This window comes from Vipera berus, assembly GCF_964194415.1.
Source record: "Vipera berus genome assembly, chromosome: 3".
Classification (NCBI taxonomy): Eukaryota; Metazoa; Chordata; class Lepidosauria; order Squamata; family Viperidae; genus Vipera; species Vipera berus.
The window spans coordinates 202052452-202076842 of record NC_138204.1 but is presented as its reverse complement, the minus strand read 5'-3'; the positions used below and the strand labels follow the sequence as shown (position 1 = coordinate 202076842).

Here is a 24391-nt window from a genome sequence, read left to right as displayed (position 1 = left end):
AAAAATGATTTTCACTTGACCAATTGTTTATAACAATTTTCAAAACATTTATATATGACTTTAATCTTCGGTGACCTTTTTCCTTGTGCAATTCTACAGCTGTAGCAGTTAAGTAATTGGGGGGGGGCAATCCGGTTGGAAGGATTTTCTAAAAGATTCAGGAAATAAATGGTTTGATTTTTGTTTTGCATTTGAAAAAAAATACTGAAGCAAATTTGTCTTATAAAGTTAGTCTTTAACTTAATGGCCTTCTTGTAACAAAAGGAATGATACTAGAAGAGAGATTCTTGATTTTGAGGGGGTTAGCAGCAAATCTCTGTGAGTCATGTGTACCTTTTTATTTGAAGTCTACTTTCTGTAAAGAACAATTGTGAAGTCTCAGATTACCAGTACGGAATATTCATTACGATAAACTCTCTTGAAAGGCCTTTTGAAATAATCAGATCTTTACCATGTTATTACATATTAAGGGGAATGCAAACTGCCTCCCAGAATAAAGCCTGAACTAGTGAATTCCTTTAAAGTTCTTAAATAAATATTCATACGTTAAAATATCTGCTTCCAAGGCAACCAGAGTATTCAACAACTGGTTTTAAAGTTACCTTCATTATCTGAATGAACAAACTAAAGCTTGGCAAAGAACTGTTTTTTCCTATCTGTGTTGAAATCAGTGGAATCATAAATAAGAAAGAAAAGAAAAAAAACAATCTGGTTTATTATCTTCTGGAAGATGGGTTCAACTTTGGATGGTAAGAACTGTTGAGCTCCATTTCATTGTGTTTTTAGCTTTCTTATCAGGGCAAAAGGGTCTTAGTGTCCATACAGTATCATATGCTGCAGGGTCTTGTGACAGTTGAATAAATATGGACTGTCTTGTAATTTTCCTCCTTGCTAAATTGTGCTTGAGACACACCCCTTTTACTTCATTTATTGGCTATTTTTTTCCCTTCTGGGAACTGTCTGCTAAAAGATACTGTATATCTCAAAATATTGCTTCCTCGTGCATTATAAATATATCTTTTCTTGGCCTTGCATGCCACTAAATCTATAGTCGTTAAAGGTAAAGACCAATAAACCTATGTCTATAGATTTACACACACACACACACAATATACATGCACTCGTGCACACACACACACACACACACGGTATATAGAGGAATTGACCTACTTTTTAAATCTCAGCTTGTCTCAGTGTAAGGTGTGATGATTGTACATGTAGATTATTTGAAGTTACAGCAATATTGTGGAAAATGGGAGACTTACAATTGGTCCTCAAAGTTGCAATTGTTGAAGCATCCCTGCAGTTGTGTAAACATGATTTGGGCTCTTGGCTACCTGTGTGCATTTACGGTAGTCGCAGCTTCCAACGATCCGATGATTGTCATTTGCAGCCATCACAGCTGGCTTTCAACAAGCAAAGTTTGGGTGGGAGGCTATGGGAAATTGCAAATCACTGTCACAGGATGCGCTTAAAGACTCACAATGGCTCACTTAACAACCGCAATCCGAACTGACATAAGTCAGGTGCAGTCACATGGCATCCCACTTTATGATCGCATCATCACTTAGCGGTAACCCATAGCTGATACATTTAATGTCCATCTGTTGAAATATTTAATAAACATACTGTGAATATTTTACAAGTTAAATGTAAGAAGTAAAGACAACATTGCTAATTATTTCTTGGTCAGGTTCTCTCAGAATTCCTGTTGTTACAAAATGGTACATACAGCTAGTCCTCGAGTTACAGCCATTTATTCAGCAACCGCTTGAAGTTGCAGTTGGTGCTGAAGGCTAGGGCTTATATCTGGTGCTCGAAGTTCCAGCCATTTCAGTCCCCCAGAGCCACATGAACAAAATTCTGGTGCTTGTCAGCTAGTTTTCAATCATGCCCGGTTGCATGTGATCACCATTTGCAACCTTCCCTGCCGACTTACCACAAAGTCAGTGGGGAAGCCAACAGGGAAACTGCAATTTGCTCAGGTAAGTCTTGCACACACACACACACACCATGCTCTCCTTCCCTTTGTCACTGCACACCAGCAAAGTTCTTCCTGGGTGTCCATGTCCTTGTGCAGCACTTTCCTCCCTCCTCTTTACTTACTCAAATGCACCTCACTTTTTTTCCCCATCCTTTGCTAACATGCATGCACCCACAAATGCCCTCCTGGGCCTCCCTGTGCTCGTACACAGACACACCGCATCCTATTTCCTGGCCCTCTCTGCGCTTGGAGGCAAGCACCAGTGTCCTCCTTCCCAGGCCTCGGTGCGCTCTCACACACTTTCACACATGCGTGCTGCCACCAGGCCTGTCTGCACTCGCATGCACCCATGCCCTCTCTTCCCAGCCTTTCTCCACCTGGGTGCACCCTGTGCCCTCCTCCCCTGGCCTTCCTGAGCTTGGGCCACACATCGCAGCATCCCCCTTTCCCAACTTGTGCGCCGTCTTCACTGGACTTCACCCACTCCTTTTCAGCACCACCCACGTTCCTTACCTGGGACTCTGCTTCTCCCTTAACATCCTGCAACCTGGAATTCCAACTCGTTGGGTTGCCTTCGCCAAACAGTGCAGTCATCTGACATCACCCTTGACAAACCGTGTTGCTTAGCCACGGCAATCCCAATCCCAATGGCTGTCGTAACCCCAGGACTACCTGCGGAGGTGAAGTTGATACCTTTCTGAGCGCTCTTTCCACCCGCTGCGGATGGTGCGGTGCAAGGCGTCAGACGGATGACTCTTTTGCTCCCTCTTTGCTTCCCAAGGTACGTGCCACGACTGGAGGCTGCGCTGCGGTGCTGTCGACCTGTACTTCACCCTGTTTGGTCTTAGCAGGCCTTCCTGTTTGCCCCTGCCGGAGCTCGGCTTGGTCCTTAACCTCAAAGAAAAGAAAGCTGTGCTGAACCCAACGATAATCCCGGAGCCCGGAGCCAGTGGCCCCGAACCTCCCAACAATGCGAACTCTCTGGGTCAAATAGTTGGCTTCCAAAGCACCGTAAGTCGATTCCCTAATAATTCCTTGCACAGCCTTAACTCCCTTCACTCATAGCAACTCCATTTCCCACAGTGGTCTCCATTTTTAACCCTTGTTCTTCCTGTTCTAATTGCAGCCTGCTTCCCTTGGTCAAAGTTTGTCTCCACTCTCACCTGACCGTTTATTTATCAGGCTGTGATTTTTCTCATCCGAGTTACTTGAAAAATGTGAACACTGTGCCTGTATCCTGTCAATAGAAGGCATGACTCTTAGGGAGAAGGGAAGCCTCCATTTAAAAAAAACGGCACATATTTTAAGGTATCAGCCTGTGTGATAAATTGCCACATGACAAGTGGTGACAAACATAAATGTGGCTTTAGCTTTTTTCCTCTAGGCTGACATCCTTTTTTTTTTTACTAGCGAAACACATCTTTCAGTAAAACGCTGTATTAAGAATCTTACTTGTATGGCTCAATTTACAGAGGTAGCTTTGTTTTGGCATTGATCATAACTAACCTATGATTAATAATATCCTTTCTCTCCCACACCATTCTCCTAGTAGTCTTGCACATGTAAGGGGCCTAATATCCCGTGTTGTTGTTTTTTAAAAAAAGAAATGGCTGTCATTGTTTAGTAATATATCTATGATTTGTCTGGTTTGGGAGGTTGACAGCTCATTCCATTGTATCCAGTAGGAATAATTGCATTTGTGCTCTCAGGAATTACTCCTACAGCTAATACTGCGAAGGATCCCAAATGCATTGTGTTCAGTTCCCCATAAATTGGAATTGTTTCTGTTCTTATTGTTATACCACTATTAGTATTTTCAAATTTAATTTTTTTAACTGTTTCTCCAGGAAGATGATCATCTGAGTAAGGAAATATCAGTCCTTCCACATCAGCAGGGGTTGAAGAGGAAAGCTGATACACCTCTTGGGTCTCCATTGGAACCTGGACAGATACTTGAGAAGACTGAAGACAGCAAGGTTAAGCTCAAAATAAGGGTAGGTAAATGGGAGATGGGAAAACTGGCTATTTAAGTGGGAGAGTGGGAAACAATGGGAGAACCGTGCATATAAGCTCCAGCCTTAAACATTAGACCTCACTTTATGGTTTTGTACTTGCCTAAGAAAAGAACGTGGTGGCTCAGTGGGTTAGGACGCTGAGCTTGTTGATTAGAAGGTCGGCAGTTTGGCGGGTTGAATCCCGAGTGCTGTGTAACAGAGTGAGCGCCTGTTACTCGTCCCAGCTTCTGCCAACCTAGCAGTTTGAAAGCACGTAAAAATGCAAGTAGAAAAATAGGGACCACTACGGTGGGAAGGTAACAGCGTTCCGTGCACCTTTGGCGTCTAGTCATGCCGGCCACATGACCATGGAGATGTCCTCGGACAAGCGCTGGCTCTTCGGCTTTGAAACGGAGATGAGCACCGGCCCCTAGAGTTGGAAACGACTAGCAGGCATGTGCGGGGCAACCTTTACCTTTAAGAAAAGAAAAAATCCAGCCCCTTTTGAAAGATGACTTGTATCTTATCACACAAATTCTTTGAATTATGGACTACATAAGACACTCCAAAAATAAGGAAGAGAGTGAAAGAATTTAGGTTTTGACACTACTATGTCTAGTATCTTCATCTGCCCCCTAGTGCTAAGAAATTGCTAATACCAGGAGGGTTTGATTGAGTAACCCATTGTCTGCTGCATTTTTCTGTTAAATAGCCGTATCTTAAGGAGCATAAACAAAGAGTTCTCGTTCTAGGAGCAATTGACAGTAAATGAAATTAGGCTGTTTTAAAAAATCATGATTTTTGTTTTTAAACCAGCTTGCTTATTATAATTATTTTCCATAGATGTGAAAAAGAAAAAAAAAACATGTTTAGCTGGTGATTAGCACTCCTTAAACATGTTTTGGTTTTGTTTGTTTTCTAATTTTGCAGTTTTCAAATTCTCAAGAAGAAGAAGAGATTGATATGGACACAGTTCATGACAGTCAAGCTTTTATCTACCATCATTTAAATATGTTGGAAAGACCATCAACACCAGGTTAGTGATAGGGTGGATAAAAGTTAGCAATTTTTTTAAAAAATCCAATTTTTAAATTTATCAAAATGTGATTTTTAATTTAAAAAAGGCAAGAATTTCTTGTTCACCAAAATGTGAAAAAAAGTGTTTATTATTCACTCACAAAAACGTGCAAAATCTGTACTTAAAAGTGACAGTTTGATCATGTTCGTGATGGTCATTCATTTCAGTTTTTCATTTCCTGATCAAGGCTTAGCCCATGCTTTTAAATGTCCATTTCATATGTATAAAGAAAGAAGATAGATGGAAGTATTTCCTCTGCTTATATGATGATGAAACTAGTCCTAGTTAGGATAAAGGGATATTTATACTGTACTCCTCTGGAATCTGCAGTGTAGCATCAGAAGTACAATTTATTTACTTGTCTGTGGAGATTCTCAGTCATCCAGGTCATGGTTGTCCCAAAGGTACTTTTTCAAAAGGCAACTACACTTTTGTACATTGGAGAAACAAAACAACCACTTTACAAACTCATGGCATAACATAGGAGGACCAGATTCAGCAGTCCATCTGCATTTGAAAGACAAAGGTCATTCTTTTGAAGAGAGCAAAGTCCATATTCTGGACAGAGAGGACCACTGGTTTGAAAGAGGGGTCAAAGAGGCCATTTACGTTAAGATTGAACAGCCCTTTCTCAACAGAGGGGGAGGGATAGAACACTACCTATCTCCTGTTTACAACACAGTTCTTTCAGCAGTTCCAAGAAGATTCCACACCCATTTGCACTATTCAGGTGACCCTGAGGACACAAATAAACCTCCAAGTGGCCTCAAGGACTCTCAGAAAAAGTGCTAACGACCAGATGATTGCAAGGAATATAAATCCTTCCATTCTCCTGTCAGCTGGATAAGAAGCAAAATGTCTTCAAGGAAAAACAAAGTCCAGTTGCCTTTTGAAAATGTACTTTTGAAACAATTTTTTTTTGCTTACAATTAAGAGTCGCTTAGGTAATGAGGTGGGCAGTGCCTAAATTTGATAAATAAAAATAAATAATGCAAAAACACAAGCAAGCAAACAAAGGAGAAGACCCGAACTCATTGGTAGCCTCACACTGCAGTGAACAAGGACACACATTCAATTTTGGAGCTACTAAGATTGTTGGACGAGCAGGCATAAAAACAGCCAGGGAAGTGATTGAACCCTGGGAAAGAGGCCCCCCATAAATCAACAGGAGTGCTGATTTACTATCAGCCTATCAAGTACTTACAAGGCAAGGGTTGGGTATCACAAGCAAACACCTAATGACTTAAAAGCCAGCCATCAACAAACCCCAGTCAATATCTAAAAAGCCACTTACAACAGGCGCTATAAATCCCACACAGAAAATAGCACACACACTGCTAGAGTGAAGCTGCTTGAGGATTTGTATTTGTATACGTCCTACTTGCTAGATTTTTGGCAGCTTACAAACTGAAAAGCAATCACACATCTTCTAACATACAAATATATGCTATTGCTGGAAAATTTAAGTAACTTTTCAGTACATATTGGCCATAATTGGCTGCTTTTAAGTACACCTCACCAGTACTACCTTGCTCCTGGAGCACAAGTAGAAGACTGATAATTAGATCCCCAAGGCAGCAGATCCTATTGTTTTAAGGAAAAGCAGAGCAATCAACTCCTTCAACTGTCTGAAATAGACCCTTCTGAAGAGGATGTGTTGAGTACCATGTTAGTAAAGCTTTAGTAGTCAGGAAGAATGTAAGCTCAGGGCCCAACTAAATCATGAACTGCTTTGTGTGCATCCTTAGGTGAATCAGACTTTAGCTAAATAAATCCAGTAGCCAGTCTTAAGGCTTTTCAGGGCAGACTCTACCATGAAGGAAAAGTTAATTAGATGTGAGCATCTCCCTTCTTAAACACCATTCCTGAATAGTTCCCTGAATACCACTTAGAAAGCACAGTGCTGGCAAACAACACGTGCTTTTTTTTTAAATCAAAAGCTTCCCATTTCAAATGGCTCTGGCGATGGATGTGGAAAAATTTTCCCCAAATCTCCCACTGTTTTCACTCAACTGAAAACTCTTCCTTATGGAAGAGGAGCAATCATTTAACAAACATGGTCAATTCAGGATTTCAAAATTCACATGAATTGACCGAAGAAGAGACTTTATTTTAAAGAGTAAGTTGGAAATCTGTCAGATCCAATAATTTCTATGGGCATATCATTTTATAAGCCACAATGCCCTAAGAGGGTTTCAATATGTGTTAATTTAATTTTTTTTGGTAATATTTTTAATTGTAAGCTGTAAATATAAACAAAATAATATATGGTTTGTTTTTATTCCACTTTTATTTTATTTTTTTATAATAACTCAAAGTGGGGAAACATCCCTTATGCTTCCCCACTTCTCCTATTTTTCCCAAAACAACAACAACAACCCTGGGAGGTGGCTTGAGCTGAGGCAGAGTGACTGGCCCAAAATCATCCAGCCGGCTTTCCTGCCTAAAGCCAGACTAGAACTCACAATCTCCTGGTGATTGGCCCCAACTCATTCAGACAGCTTTCATGACTAAGGTGTGACTAGAACTCACAGTCTCCTTGTGATTGGCCCAAAGTCACTCATCTGGCTTTTATGTCTTAAGCACTAGAACTCACAGACTCCTGGTTTCTAGCCTGGTGCCTTAACCACTACGAATGAACCTTTTATTGTCAAAGTACAACCATGTATACATTGAGATTGGCTGAGCCTCCCTTCGTGCCCCCACCCCCAACTCACAGTGACAACAAACCCACCATCTTATTACACCATGTGAACTAATTGCACAACACACCGGCCTCGCAAGTCAGTCACACATAAAGTTTATAAAATTATTTCCCGTTCAAGAGCCTGACAGCCCATGGATAAAAGCTGTTCTTCAACCTGTTGGTACGGCTGGCTTTACTCCTGTATCTCCTACCCGATGATAGGAGAGTAAACAGATACCAACCAGGGTGTGAGTCATCCCTGAGAATTTTCCTCACTCTTCCAAGGCAGCGAGCCCTGGCGAGGTCATCCAGTGGTGTCAGGGGACAGCCCACAATGTCTTGTGCTGTGCTCACCACTCTCTGTAATACTTTCCTATCCGCGGCTGTCAGACCAGCATACCAAACCACAATACAGTACGAGAGGACGCTCTCTGTAGTAGACCGGTAAAAGAGGGTCATTAGCCATTGTTCTACCCTGTTCTTCTGCAAGACCCTGAGGAAGTGGGGTCTCTGTTGGGTCTTTCTGGCCACCTGGGTTGTATTAACTTTCCAGGTAAGGTCTTCACAGAGGTAGACTAGACTAAACTGATGCTGTATTTCAGATGGTGACCATTTATCAGGCCATAACATAAGTGGTAGGGTATTATGAACTCAGAACAGAGAATGCTAGTCAGCAGGCCTGGAATCAAATGACGGTGGTTTAAAATCTCTAGTGAACCTATATCAGATAAGAAAAAGCAGTACCAAACTGGTTGGGCCAATGTTCCAGCTTGCTGTATCATGCTTTTCTGTATTTGAATGGTTGTATGGCCTCCATATGGCCTTTATTAAAATCAAAGGAGTGCTGGGACATATTCTTCTAAAGCACTGTTCCCATTTTTCAAATAACAAAGGGATAATTTTTGAGCCCCTTGCTGAGAACAAAATCTGGTAGCTTTGGTACAGGCGCAGCACTGTTGGTTGCAAAGATGACGAAAGCTATTATTTCAGCTTCTTTTTTAAATAAGAAAAGGACAGCAGCTCATCTGAATAATCTGCAAATGGATTGAGTTAAGACTTGAAGACCCAAAAGTGGCCTCTAGAATACTTACAACTTTTCAACTTTGACATTTTTCCAACTATGACTAGAGTTTTTCCTGTTCTGAAGCCAGTTTTCTTACATAGTCTTGTACTGTCTCCACTTGGTTCTTTAAAACAATTCAAGTTTTATTTTGCTGGGGATACTTAGCAGATTTCTTCTGGAAAGTCTAAAACACAGTTCTCTACAGGAACAAGGCTTTTTTTTGTCACATAGGATGTGCCCATGTACTTAATGTCTTTCTTTCAGGTCTTTATAATACGATGACCATTGAATTTTCAGGCTTTATGCAATCTGAGATTTAGATCTTAATGTCATATTTGCATGGCAAATATCCTCAAAGTCCATAAACTACATCTAGCTGAATTGCAAATTTATGGCCAGTTTCCAGAAAGTGAAAGTTCAAAGAAACATTTGGGTTAAAGTTATGTAACTTGTATTGGAATTAATGGGGAGAGTTTGAGAACATAACAGACAAGGCAAACTCTGCTTGTGTTTTTGGAATTTTATTTAAGTATCGTAAGTGTCATAACGGATAATTCAGTACAGTTCTTGTAGCAATAGGTCCATACTTGCAAATGGAGATGTATGTTCCTAAAATTGGGCATTTATGATGTTAAGGGGCCTTGACAAGACTTTGGACTTGAAAATTGCCTAAGAACTTGTAATGTGGCAAACAGTCCCTGAAGTGTTATGTATAATCCAACAGACAGGTTTAATTACTATATACCTGTGGCAGTTCTTTTGAAATTATCTCTTGTCATTTTCCACTATTATCAAGAGAATAATCTTGCAGAATCAGCCCAAGGCTGTAAACCAGCTTTCTTTCTTTCTTTCTTTCTTTCTTTCTTTCTTTCTTTCTTTCTTTCTTTCTTTCTTTCTTTCTTTCTTTCTTTCTTTCTTTCTTTCTTTCTTTCTTTCTTTCTTTCTTATTGTAAGCTTTAACCACAATAAGAACTAACACAAACTGGAAAAGGAAGAAAAAGAAAAAAAGAAAAAGCTAAAAGTTTAGAAAGAAAAAAGTGAAAGAAAATAGAAGGGAAAAAAAGATATAAGGCAAGATATAAAGTGACTTATAATTTCACCATAGATACAAGTGTAATTATATTTTAATCTTTTTATGTTTTAACCACAACTGTCTTCTTTCTATAATCTGTCCTGTCCAATCATCAAAAGCATAAATCATAAGTTTAATTTTTCTTTTTTACACAAAAACTCAATAAGGAGTTTTTAGTCTTCAATAGACGTAGATATACTGTATGTATATATTTGTCTACTCAAACAATTTAGCCACAGTTTTTTTATTTCTCAACTAAATACTACCAGGACGCTCATGAACATGTGTTAGAAAGGTACTTATTCCCACCATTATTCCTATGGAAATATGCTGCCCCTAATCTGAAGGAAACATTGAATCTTGAACTCTCACCACTCAGTAGAACTGTCTTCCAAGGATTTATCCAATCCTTTTTGAAAGCTATTCACATTAGCAACCGTCTTGCCGCCTAAACCTGTTGTACCCTTACCCTTATATTTCTGTACCTCAGTAACAAACATCTGTTAAAGTAAAGACAATTCAGCATCTGCCTATGCACATCCATTGAAATATGTGCTCAGTGGAAGAGGACAGGGCCTATTGGAGAGAATTATTACAAGTCCTCTGGGTAGACATGAAACTTCTATTCCAGAGAATATGTACTATAAGTAGTCCTTGACTTAAAACAGTTCATTTAGTGACCGCTCAAACTTACAGTGGCAGTGATAAAAGTGAGTTAATGACCGTTTTTTCACACGACCGTTGCAGCATCCCAGGGTCACATGATCAAAATTTAGACACTTGGCAACTGACTCATATTTATGTTGGTTGCAGTGCACCAGGGTCACGTGATCCCCTTTTGCGACCTTCCAACAAGCAAAGTCATTGGGGAAGCCAGTTTCACTTAACAGCCATGTCACTAATTTAACAACTGCAGGGATTCACTTAACAAATGCCTCACTTAGCAACAGAAAATTTGGGCTCTGTTGTGGTTGTACGTCGAGGACTCTCTATACATGGCTTTGGATGGTGTGAGAGACTTCATAGGGATCAATCAATCCTTGTGATTATTTCGTCTTTCAGACATTTTGTGCTTTATTAGGTGATGGGGAGGATGAATTTTGTGGTTTGAGAAATGCTGACCCAGATCATTGAAGCTGGTAATTTGCAGTGTTGGTGCAATTTTCTCATTGTGTTGACAGAAAATAGATCATTGCAAACCAAAAAATAGGGTAGGAAACTGAACAAGGACAGAGAATGTATATGCGCTGAAACTAGAGTTCTGATTGCTGTTTCCTGAACAATTCTGACCAAAGAATACATTTGCTAAAGAGAAAGATTCTGAAGAACATCAGATAATTATTTATGACAAGCATTATCTGGGGATCAGGTTGGCTTATGAATATAAACGGTATTTATAGCACTTTATTAGCATTGCATAATACTTGTTTTGTGCTATTCTTATACTGCCCAATGGAGGGGGGGTATAAAGTAATAAACAAGAGTTCCTGGAGATTTGTGCTGGAAAATAAACAGCTGTTACTTCAGGGACCATTGTAGGAAACAGCTGCACGCTTGAAATTGTTTAGTGTCAATTGAATTGGGATCCAAATGGCTGCCTCTTTGTATTTTTCAGGCTACTTGGCTGTTATGATACAAACCTACAGCAGGCTAATAATCTATTAGAGGATCTCATTTATTCTAAATAATCACTGAATCCTGCAAAGTAATGTTTTGCCTCTAAAAATGGGACCTCTCTCTCCTGTTACTCGTCCCAGCTTCTGCCAACCTAGCAGTTCGAAAGCACGTAAAAATGCAAGTAGAAAAATAGGGACCGCTACAGTGGGAAGGTAACAGCGTTCCGTGCGCCTTTGGCGTCTAGTCATGCTGGCCACATGACCACGGAGACGTCCTCGGACAAGCGCTGGCTCTTCGGCTTTGAAACGGAGATGAGCACCGGCCCCTAGAGTCAGAAACGACTAGCACGCATGTGCGGGGGAACCTTTACCTTTACACAAAATTCTTATGTTTATAACTAGTCCTTAATTATACCAGTTAATTACCCCAGTTCCTGTTTGGTCACAACTGGATATTTGAGCAATTTGAGAAGCTTCCAACTACCGTATTTTTCGGACCATAAGACGCACCTGACCATAAGACGCACCCAGTTTTTAGAGCAGGAAAACAAGAAAAAAAATATTCTGAACCAAATAGTACTGGTATACTAGGAAGGAAGGAGGGGAGAGAGAGAGAGAGAGAAGGAAGGAAGGAAGGAAGAAAGAGAGATAGAAAGAAAAGAAAGAAAGAGAAAGAAAGAAAGAAAGAAAGAAAGAAAGAAAGAAAGAAAGAAAGAAAGAAAGAGGAGAGAGAGGGAAGGAAGAAAGAAGGAAGGATGAAAGAAAGGAGGGAGGATGGAGGGAGCAAGGAAGAGAGAGAGAGAGAAAGAAAGAAGGAAAGAAGGAATGAAGAAAGAGAAGGAAGGAAGGAAGGAAGGAAGGAGGGAGGGAGGGAGGAAGAAAGAGAGAGAGAAAGAAAGAAAGTAAGGTAGGTAGGTACCGGTAGTTTCTTTTCCCTGAATAGGTTTTCTAAGATGCCGAAGCAATTTCAAACAATTAGCAGTATTATCTTGCAAATGGGAAATCACTTCCGATAAACTTCGCAAAGAAACCTGCAGGGACAACTCCTCACGGCTTTGCCTATGAGGTTTAGTTTAGCAAAAACTTTCTTTAGCAGCGAGGTAAAAGAAAGAAAATGTGCACGCACAGGGAGGGGGAGGCAGTCAGAAGGCATGGCAGGCACGTCCGTATTTCCTCCCCTGCTGACCAATCACGGGGGCGGGGCGGAGAATTCCATGTCTTCATTCAATCACGTCTCTCCAATGGAGCTGATGGACTGCGTTGACTGAACGGGAGACAAGTGTTTTCGCTTACCTTCGGACCATAAGACGCACCTCGTTTTTCCACCCACTTTTGGGAGGGGAAAAGTGTGTCTTATGGTCCGAAAAATACGGTATGTTCTGCTTTCAGACTTAGAAAAGGAGCTAGAAATTGGTATACTAGCTTTAGAAAGAAAATAAGGATAGAATTGGAAACTTGACATTTGAAAGCCCAGAACATCTCATTGGATTTCACAGCAATTCTTTTTTTATCCAGCCCCCAGGAACCAGAGAGAGTCCTCCAGACAGGTGGCACTGGCCTACAACCTTTCCTGCTGGCTTCCCCAATGACTTTCTGGGGAAACCGGCAGGAAAATTGCACATGATGATCACATCACGGGGCATTTGGCAACCAGCCATAAGTGCAGGTTACCATGCACCCAGATTGCAATTAGGTGACCACAGGAGCTCTACAACAGCCCTGAGTTCAAGTGCTGGCATATTTTCAAATGGTCGCTGAATGAATAGCCACTAAGCAAGGGCTACTTATATGAGAAACAGGCATCAGGGCATGGAAATTCTCAATCATCCAGGTCATGGTTGTCCCAAAGGTGCTTTTTTCATAAGACAAGTGGACTTTCTTTGTTTTTTTCCTTTGAAAACATTTCACTTCTCATCCAAGAAGCTGAAGAAGAACTGAAGAAGCTTCTTGGATAAGAAGTAAAACGTTTTCAAAGAAAAAAGCAAGAAAATCTAGTTGCCTTTTGTAAAAGCTCCTTTGGGACAAGCATCAGGGCAGAGGTTTCTTAGGCAACATTTGGCTTTCGTTGGGATATCTCGTTGCAGCCTGATCTTCTCTTGATCAGTTCAACAAATTGGTTTTTAAATATTTAATTTATTGAAACTTAATTAATTGGATAAGGACATGGATCTGGAGTATATCAGTAGCATTTGTACTCTTAATGTGGAGAAATACATCTTCCAAGATGACTTATTGCACCATCTTAAAAAATGTCATTTCATCAGACTTTTAGTATTCATATGCCAATTAGTATAAGCTAGTAGCTTAATCGGTTGAATAAAAAGGTTTACTCTTTTTTTAAATGAGGTTTATAGGCCTTGATCTAGTGTTATTTTAGCTAAACTTTTACAGTGGTTATTTGGGCATTTAATAATTCTGTTTTATGTTAAAAAGTTTGGAATTTTTCGTGTATGGTTCTTTGAACATTTTAGTTTTGTTAATATTAGTTTATTTCCAAACTGTTCAAATTCTATAATTTCTTCATAGGGAAGGATTTTAAATCAGTGGAAATAGTCATCAGTAATATTAACATCCATTATCATAACTTTTTGTTTTTGTTAGTTGACAGTGGGGGGGAAAAAATGACTCGGTATACAAAATGGGGGGAAAAATGGAAAAAATGATCTGATATGCAATAGTAAGTTTTTGTACAACCTAAATCTATGATTCTTCAGAAGCAAACATAAGCACTGTTGGATGTTAATTATATTTTTGCCTTAAGTACAGTAGCTTTGAAAACATCAGTGCATCCTCTTCTTCACCCTCTGATGTCATTCAAAACTTGACTTATACTACAAAAAAAAACAAACTTTATTTGTTATTCAGTCTTCAAAACAGTAGGGTCAATCACCCTCTTCCAGAGACAAAAAAAAAAACCCCAAACAACCAGACTGAATTCGCATCTTCATTTAAATTTAGCTTTCCGATTATATTGGGACATTTCTTTCTACCATGCTATATAACAAAACATGGAGTATGCTGTTGCAAAGGGTTTTTGTAAAATATATTATTTAAAATATGATTACAGATTTTTTTTGTTTAAGAAATAATAGCTTTATATTTAGTCAAACCTCAGGTCAGAGTATAGGCTTATATCTGTCTGTCTGTCTGTCTCTCTCTCCTCCCCCTCCCCCCCCTGCATGTGTATATGTATGCTCCCCAATTTAGTAACTACTTTGCAAGATAAGCATTCAAATAAAAGCTGCCCAAACATCCTGCAAGAAGCTTTGTAACTTAGACCATTCATCTGTATTGTGTTGGATCTGTATCCAAAATTCTGTCCATTGCATCATAGTGCCTCTTTCTTCTATATTTTTTTTAACCCATTATTAATCTTTTTTAAATAAAAGGAGTAGTAGAGAAATACTAATCACTATGAGAATTTTTTTTAAAAAAGACCTGTTCTAACGTTATAGTGGCTGCCATCAAGAGGCATTCGTCTTTACCAGCCTTCCTTTCCTTCCATTCAATTGTATCTGATTCTTGGAGAATGCCTGGAGAAGCCCCTTTGGTTTTCTTAGGACGGTTCTCAGAAGTGGTTTGTCATTGCTTCCTTCCTAGGGCTGAGAGAGAATGACTGGCCCAAGGGTCACCCAGTTGGCTTCTTACTTAAGGCAGGATTAGGATTCACAGTCCCCTGGTTTCTAGCCTGGTGCCTTCACCACTACACCAACCTGGTTCTCTTCCCCCATTATATAAGATTATAAAGAGATCAGGAAAATTTTGGTGATCTAAAATTGTACACATACATATAAAATGTAGCTGGAATTGCGGACCATGTTAAGTCAACTATAAAGGCTGGTTTAAGAGTGTTTAATCTCTGAAATCCCCACCGTTGTTGTGTGTTTTTTTGTTTGTTTTTTACAATTAACACCAATAGATGTTGGCTGGAGTTGAAAGGCTGAGGGGAGCCAAGGCAGAGTAGCCATAAGTTACCACACAGTGTAATATATTGTAGCTTCCCTCCTTTTCCTTTTCTTTTGTCGAAGTTTGTAGTGACTTCCACATTCAGACTCAGGCAGTGCTTTGGAGCTTCTCAGTAAGGATCCTCTTTCTTGATCCTAAACATCTGTTTTGCAGTGAAACTAATAATGATGTTGGCTTCTGAACGTTGAAAACCACAGAAGGTGCCAAGTAAATAGCTAGCGTAATGTGCGTTCTGTTCCAAAAGGGTATTAGTCATCCCTTCAAAAGCAAATGTGGGCACCTCACCCTTTGTGGTGCTTCCAGTCAGTTACTGAGGAAGACATTTTGGTTATTCGAGGAGGAAAAACAGCCTGAGAGGCTGCAGAATGAGCACCGCCAATGCATTGCCTCCCAACAATACGAGAAGCCCATAGAGCACGCCTTAGCCAGAGAGAATTATGGATGTGGTTATCCATGTGGTAAAATTAGGTGCTAAAATTCAAGGCATTAGCAAACTATATTTGAGAGTGGGAAATGAAGGGAGAGCGGTGAAAAGCACATGTAGTCCTCTACTTAACAACCACAATTGGGACAAGAATTTCCATTGCTAAGCAAGTAAATTGTTAAGTGAGTTGTGTCTGGTTTTATGATTTATTTATTTTTTTGCCATGGTTGTTAAGCAAATTATTCCACTTAAGTGAATCATGTCATTAAGCAAAACTGTTTCTCCCATTATCCTTGCTTGTTGGAAGTTGGCTGGGAAGGTTGAAATGGCGATCACATGACCAAGGGACACTGCAGCCATCATACATACACGCTGAGTCGAATTTTGATCACGTGACCATGGAGAGGCTGTGATGTTTATAAGTGCGGGGTCATAAATCACTTTTTCCAGTGCCGTTGCAACTTTGAATAGTGGATGGTTGTAAATTGAGGACTATCTGTAGCTGAGAAGATTGTAGCCATTTGTCACGGGTGGAGTTGGTTGAACAGTGATTACCGCTCTGGTGCTAACTCAGTATTCACCAGAGCGATAACTTTGATATTGCTGGGACCATACTTTCAGAACCCAGTAATTACGTTCAGCACAAATATCTGAAGAAGGATAAAAGGTACTTGCCTTAAAGATTAACTCTTATTTGATCCAGACTCTAAATTTGCTTGCCAGCAAATTTTCAAAGCTAACACTTATCACTATTAGCTAAAATAATAATTATGAATGCTTCACTTGAATGCAGTTGACCTTTGATAATATTACCAGCGCCACACTGTCATCATACTTGCACTTTCCCCCCTCTATTTTATTATATTTTATAGCAAGGTCACAAAAATAGATTGAATACAAGCATACAGATGAACAAACAGTGAAATGGTGAAAATATGAACTACAGAACCTCCAGAACTAAAAAGAACATAGAATATATACCGTATTTATCGGCGTATAACACGCACCGGCGTATAACGCACCTCATTTTAAAAAGGAAATTTCAGCTGCAGCTTCGGATAATGGGTCATTAACTATGGGTCATTAACATTATATCGGCGTATAACACGCACACATCATTTGCCCCCTATTTTCAGGAAGAAAAAGTGTGTGTTATACGCCGATAAATACGGTATATAAAAAACCACCACCACCAAAGCAAAAAGAACCTAGCTAAAATTTAAAAGTTATTTTACCACTGTACTTTTATATGGAGTGTTAGTTTTAGTAGAGATATCTGGAGAAAAAGTCTGCTGGCAAGTGAATTCAGGATCTGGAATTAATAAGAGAGAGTGTTTTAAAGCAAGTGCCTTTTATCTCCCTTTCTAATATTTGTGTTGCGCTTAATGAATTGCATATATATTATTTGAGCATTTCTGATTTCTCCTAACTTGGTGAGCACAAGACATTTAGGCAGGTAAGGACTTTAATTCCATGTTTTTGAAACTGCTATTTTTTTTTCCTGAGGTAAAATCCTACAAATCACTGAGATTTATCTTCCAGTCGACTTAGAACATGTTTGAGAGCCTTTCTGGTCCTCTTTTGTAGGCCTTAATTTTGTTTAAGTTTGGTTGCAGATACTTCAAAGGCAGAGTTTCATTGAATAAATCTCTGTATTACCTTTTTCAAAAAGAAAATGCACAGGATATTTATAAGAGACATAGGAAAAGGGAGTGCAAATATTTCTCTGACAACTTGAATTTCAGCTAAAAATTTAGCTGAAGTTTGAGCATGTGACATCCTATATCTCCTTGGTTTTCCTTTCCGACGTACACCATTACATTCCTGTTTTGACAGCCTGAAAAATTCATTTTGTATCTGGTTCTATACTTGTGTGTTTTGCAATGAGCCTAAAATCTGGTATGGTTTATCGTGCCTTAGATGTGTGTACCCAAATCACCAGGGATGACAGCTTTGTAATTAAAACAGTAAGCCTGTAATGTAGAAGCTGCAATTATGTGGTCAGAGGCTGGACTGGGAATAGAACAAGGCAAGAAATTCTGCACATTATAGAAACGGCAACATGAAGAAACAATATCCTTGGGATGCCTAAGGAGACCTCGCTAATCTAATCTACTCTAAGCCCATAGAAGAAACATTACTTTCCTTGTGGAGCAACATCTTGCTGCAAATGTTCCCATGCTAACCAGAAATGAGAGCAAATGCTGAAATCTAGAGAGGGATGACAAAAAAGAAAACGTTATGAATTGATACAGTGATGGAAAGGGGTCCAAATTACATGCCGTCTTCAAAAGCCTTGGAGGACGCTCCTGAAGTGTCCTTCCAGAAGTTGTTACCAAAGAAGAAACTGATTCTATACAGTTGTTTAACTATTTAAATACAGCTTGGCTTGTAGTCAAGATTATAGAAGTGTAGTGGTACAGCTTAGCACAGGGGTAGGCAACCTTGGCTCTTTTATGACTCGTGGACTTCAACTCCCAGAATTCCTGAGCCAGCCATGATGAGGGGAAAGGGAGAGGTTTCCAAGCTGAGCCATGCTGGCTCAGGAATTCTGGGAGTTGAAGTCCACGAGTCATAAAAGAGCCAAGGTTGCCTACCCCTGGCTTAGCATATTCAGGAATCGGCTATTAAATCTTTCCAGGTTGAAGTTTAAGAACATCTTATCCCCACAATCTCTGCTGCAACTGACATTTATTTTACTAGGAGATAATAGTAGTCCAAAGTTTAGGATTTGGGATACAATTGAATCATTGCAGAGTTTACCAAATAACTTGGTTATCTCTTTCTGTAGATTGCAACTTCATGGAGTATAAGAAATAGCAGCTGTGTATATGAAACTGTCTTTCTCTCCACATCCTCTTCCCCCATTCATGTTTTACACTCCGAGTAGGAACAAAAAATTAATGTTGAGATTTCTATCCCATCTCCTTTTTACCTTGTTACAGTAACTAGCCATTGTGGAAATGATTACTTACTGCATTCATCTGGTGTGTTTTGGGTGTTCCTTTCCATGCTGGCTATTCAGTTACTGTATCTTACTTTTTATGTATTTATTTTTTAAATCTATATGCTGCCTATCTCACTACTCAACCAATTTTGGTGGCGTGGTACCTTTCGGGTTGTGAGTGAGTTGATGTGATACCTTAGTGAGTGGTACAGTCTACATTTGTTGGAATTGTAATTTTTCAGGAAAAACCAAGTATATTGCTATTGCTCTTGACACTTCCTATGAGAGGAACCCAAGTGAATAAACCAAGAAGCCTTCATTCTTGGTTTGTTCAGCCCTAAATACCATCCTTGTTTCGCTGAAGAAGTCAGACTGGTAAATTAGGTTTTGTTTGCAACTTATTGAATCTGACTTGTCCGGGGAGAAAAAGGACAGGGATTCTGATTCAGATGTAATAGGGAAGAAGCTGCTGACAAGGTTTTTCTAGTTCTTCCTCTAGTTTGGTGGCGTGGACCTGGTGGGCACATTTTACCAGATTGTAAAATGCTTGCTTATTCCCAGTTACGCATAGAGCCAAATATTGGCTTCCTGTTACGTTGAAATTGAGCCATCATGTCATGTTTGGGCTCTTACTGTTTTTTAACCATAGAAAGAACATTGCTAAGCTAAGCTGGCTTCTACCTGGATGGGGAGACCGGCAGGAAGTCTCTTATCAGGATAAAACCACCAGGTTTACAAGTAGGTTAGGAAACCAAGAAAGCATCCTCGAAGAAGAGAGTGGCAAACCATTTTGCTTTTATTGCCCAAAGGCCTAATAACTATATGTAAGAACCAAGCTGTACCTTCCCCATGAAACGTCTGCATGTTTTATAGATAGTTTTAATAACTCTATAATAATATTTGTATAAATTGATTTTTTTTCAAGTCGTCATAAAAATTGATAAGAGTGACTTGCAATATAAGGTTTGTAATAGTAAAGCCTATTAAATAAATCTATAGTAGAGATGCTGTTAAAGCGATTGTGCAGCAGCAGTGAGGGCAGAGCTTCCATCTTTTTTATTTTTTCAGTGTGTGTGTGTGTGTGTGTGTGTGTGTGTGTTTGTTTTATGAACCTGTCTTCCTTTTTTTAAACTTTAGGTAAAGAACAGTCTTCCTTGGAGGCAAACATGTTACCAGCACCTCTGCCTTCTCTAGCTGGTTTTGCTAAAGAGCCCGGCTCTTCCAGGCATGGTGAGCACCACCATCACCACCACCACGAGCACAAGAAGAAGAAGAAGAAGCACAAGCACAAGCATAAGCATAAACACAAGCATGACAACAAGGAGAAAGAGAAAGAGCCTTTCACTTTCTCCAACAGCCCAGCCAGTGGACGGTCCATTCACTCACCCTCCTTGTCAGACTGATGCAAAAGATCCTGGGACGGAAAGAGCCTTGGTGGGTCTTCATAATCAAAACCAAGATCCCACAGGAGTTCAGAACTTAGATGCGATCCCAAGTTGCTCTTCTGTTGGTCAGAGGCATTGATCACACTCAGACAAGGGGAATGAATGAGCAATCTTATCAAAATGTTCTTCCAGCTACCTGCCTTATATTCTTGTTAGTACCTGTGTAATGTCGAACCTCAAATGGCTTTCACGATGTGAAGCAAGTATTAAACGAAAGCCGGCTGGCCAAGCTTCTCAAAAAGCTCTAGTGCTCGGTATAATGTTGTAGGACATAATTTCAGCTTCCTGAAACATTTGTAGAATTCTTTTTTTTTTTCCTTTCCTTTTATTCCTTCGCTGTTTCAACTGCCCCACCGCTTTTTAAACACTTTGAATGGTTGCTTAACTCAAAGATTTCTGTTTTTAACGTTAAGCCTTTTTTTAAAAAAAAAATGCATTTAACTTGTTTGAACATGGCAACCTTTGACAGTCAAGTCCATTGGATTGTTTACTTTGGCAGGGGAAAAATTGCTATCTCTTCTGCGCTCTGTGATCAGACTCATAACTGAGCAACGGCGTTTAAACAAAAATGGCAAAACTGGCAAAAGAAGCTCTACCTTAGTTAAGCTGATTAAGGTATCAACATTTAAAATATCGTTGTGGGAGAGGCAACAGTGCAAAAATGTCTAGTTTCTAATCAAATTGATGGGAAGTACTTGAACAAAACGCTTTTAAATGTACAGCAAATAAAAGAATGGAGCTGTGATTTACAGAGTTTTATTCACGGTAATAAAAACACCCACCAGATAGTCTCTTGAAAAAACTGTGATTATTATGTAAAATAGGACTGGTTTTTAACTTTTTTACTCACTTCCATGTAATAATATGTTTTTTCGCTCTGTTAAATTTCTACAATTTGAGTTGTCTTCACACTAGTCCAGGTTTGTTTTTTTCCTTGAGAATTCAGCCTCAGGCTAAACATTTTTATAATTTTGTGTGCATATTTCTTTAGTATTATTTAACATCTGTTTCAATAGACAACCCTGGTTTACAAAAGATGATTAAATAAAGTAGCCAAAAGGATTGTTGTTGGGGTTTTTTTTAAAAAAAAAGATAACGCCATTCATTAATAAACTTTTTGTATAATGCACTATTGAATATTCTGAATTTTGGCTTTTGTATAGATAGTTAAGATGAGGTAAAGAAAAATAGGTGCCACCATGGAAGTTGGGTTTCCTCTGTCCTGTTATTGCTATATTATCCCAAAAGTGCATTATTATCTCTCTATGGAATCTTTGGAGTACAATTGTATTGTAAATATCCTGTATACTTTTAATTAGTATAGAAGTGCTGGTTCTTAGCTGGCATTTGCTCTATCTTGATGCAACATTTTCCTCATTCAAGACTCATTTTTTTGCTCTGATCAGTTTTATAATAATAATAATAATAATAATAATAATAATAATAATAATAATAATAATAATAATAATAATAATAATAATAATAATAATAATAAAGTTATATGGGTTGTATTGACTTATTTTACCACTTGAAATTTCCACACCACCCTTAATCTTCAAATAGACTGTAATTTATTAAATTTATATGCCACCCATCTCAGGGTCAGGCAATTCTAGGCGGCTTATAACATCATAAAAAGCAAAAATACAAACCATTAAACCATTAAATATTAAAATTAACAGAAATTAGATAAGTTAGAAACCAATATATATATGGGGTAGGGTCTTCTTCAAAATCCATTAACCACCTCCCGCCTGGGCCCAGACCAATCAGCAGAGCCAGGTTTTCAGGCTCTTTTGGAAGGCTAAGAGGGTGGAAGTGGATCTCACCTTGAAGGACACAATATTTTAGAGCAGGGGTGTCAAACTCAATTTCATTGAGGGCCGCATCAGCACTGCTAATCTTGTAAGCCGCCCTGAGTCTTCGGAGAAGGGCGGGATATAAATGGAATTAAAAAAAAATTGTGGTTGCCCTCAGGGGGCTGGGTGGGTGTGGTCAGGGTGGGTGTGGCCTACTGGGTGGGAGTGGCTAGAGTGCGTATGGCCTACTGAGTGGGCATGGCCAGCTCTACATCGTTCGCATCAAGGGTGCCTATGGGGGCCTGGGCAGGAGTGGGACAGATCTGAGGGTCTCTGGCAGGAGGAGGGTCTCTGGGCCAGGGCCAAGGCAGTGGGGGCCGTTCCCTCACTATTTCCAGGATGGCTTCGCAGGCCGCATGAAACCACTTTGCGGGCCGGATCTGGCCCCCGGGCCTTGTGTTTGACATGTCTGTTTTAGAGGATGGGAGCTGTGGCAGAAACAGCTCCTCTCCTGGACCACGCCAGCTGGAATTCCTTGACCAAGCCGGAGGGTGTGTGTGTGTGTGTGTGTGTGTGTGTGTCTTCCAGAATGATTGGTGTGGGCCAGTCCCATTGGAGTGAAATAAGTTAATTTAGGTTAATCCTAATATCTAGGTCTAGAATCACCCGAACAGTGAGAAGGGTGGTATATAAATTTAATAAATAATGATATCAATAAATTTTGGGAAGCAGGGTATTTTCATGTTCATGAAACTATGCAACTGATGGGACACATTTTCTCGATATCGTTGAATGAGCGGAGTAGTGTGCTGTCTGTAAACTCCAAACTTAATAAAGTTGGAAGGGACCTTGGAGGTCATCTAGTCCAACCCCCTGCTCAGGCAGGAAACCCTATACCATTCTGGACAAATGGCTGTCCAGTCTCTTCTTAAAAACTTCCAGTGTTGGAGTATTCACAGCTTCTGGAGGCAGGTTGTTCCACTGGTTAATTGTAACTGTCAGGAAGTTTCTCCTTGGTTCTAGGTTGCTTCTCTCCTTGATTAGTTTCCGTCCGTTGTTTCTTGTCCTGCCTTCGGGTGCTTTGGAGAATAGCTTGACTCCCTCTTCTTTGTGGCAGCCCCTGAGATACTGGAAGACTGCTATCATGTCACTCCTAGTCCTTCTTTTCATTAAACTAGACATCCCCAATTCCAGCAGCCGTTCCTTCTATGTTTTAGTCTCCAGTCCCCTAATCATCTTTGTTGCTCTGGTTGGTTATCCTAGGAATTGACCTCTGGCCAAAATACGCTTTATTTAAGATATAAAAATCTCAAAAGAGGCTCATAAGACAAATACAGACCAGTTGCTGATTCATTAAAAGCCTGGCAATGTTATACTTGACAGTTCTTATTTTAAATTATTACAATCTTTGATATTATTAAAATATGTCTGTTGCTATTCAGCCATCATGTCTTGGCACTTTACTGAAAAGAGAATTGTTTTAAAAAATCTGACTAAAATTAAACAATTGCAGTAGACTAAAATAAAATTGCGTAGAAAAAATATAAACATCAGGTGACATTGAAATAAGGATAAAATTGCTCCAGAAGATCTTTGGGATGTGTTCAAATCTGTCATTCCAGATGGCAATAGTTATAATTTCCAAATTGGCATCTTTCTGTATAATTTTATGCAGATTTATGTGTTTCTTACTCCTCCCTTTTCAGTATTTTTTTCCTCCTGTGCAGAAAGTCCTATTTCCATGCAAACCGATGAATTTACCTTGTTTTCTACAAGTTCTTTTAACATTTGGATGAAAATATTAAGGGAATGCTTATCAAATCTTCAGAAGAGACTTGATTAGAAGAGGACAGCTAACATTCAAAACAATCTTGAGAAGTTGGTGAAAGTAATAGAGAAAGGGTGAAAGTAATAGAGCAAGAAAGAGAATATATTATAAAGCTCATTGTTGAGGTAAAATAAAACAAACATGATAGGAGATACCTAGCTTTTTTAAAAAAGGGTATATAGAAAAGATCTTTGATTTCTAGCTATTCACAAGTTGAATATGAGTCATCAGCATGGCATGACTGCTAAAAGCAGTAAATAAAATATTTTGAAATGTCAAGGCATAAACCAATAGTTCACTGTGTTCTGTACTGGTGAGACTCCAGTTTGTGTGCTATATACAATTTCTGGTTCCACACTTCAGCAACAATGTAGAAATTGGAACAAATCCAAGACAATAAAAATGATCAAGATGGAAACCAAGTTTTTTGAAGAGAGACTGTTCAAATTGGTTATGCTTAATACAGGGAATCCTCAGCTTATAACCACA

The 24391-nt window shown here is 39.4% G+C and overlaps 1 protein-coding gene across 1 annotated transcript in view; it reads left to right on the top strand.

Moving 5' to 3' along the window:
- The window catches only part of TAF2 (TATA-box binding protein associated factor 2), a gene marked incomplete at its 5' end in the record, with an annotated part of 63632 nt that extends 42293 nt beyond the window's left edge, over window positions 1–21339 (top strand). The window contains 4 exons of the mRNA XM_081325624.1: window positions 2766–2995; window positions 3832–3978; window positions 4909–5014; window positions 19968–21339. Coding sequence (XP_081181750.1) covers window positions 2766–2995; window positions 3832–3978; window positions 4909–5014; window positions 19968–20233 — 749 coding nt within the window. The 3' untranslated portion in view covers window positions 20234–21339. The remainder of the gene's footprint in view (window positions 1–2765; window positions 2996–3831; window positions 3979–4908; window positions 5015–19967) is intronic.
- Window positions 21340–24391: the final 3052 nt, after the last annotated feature.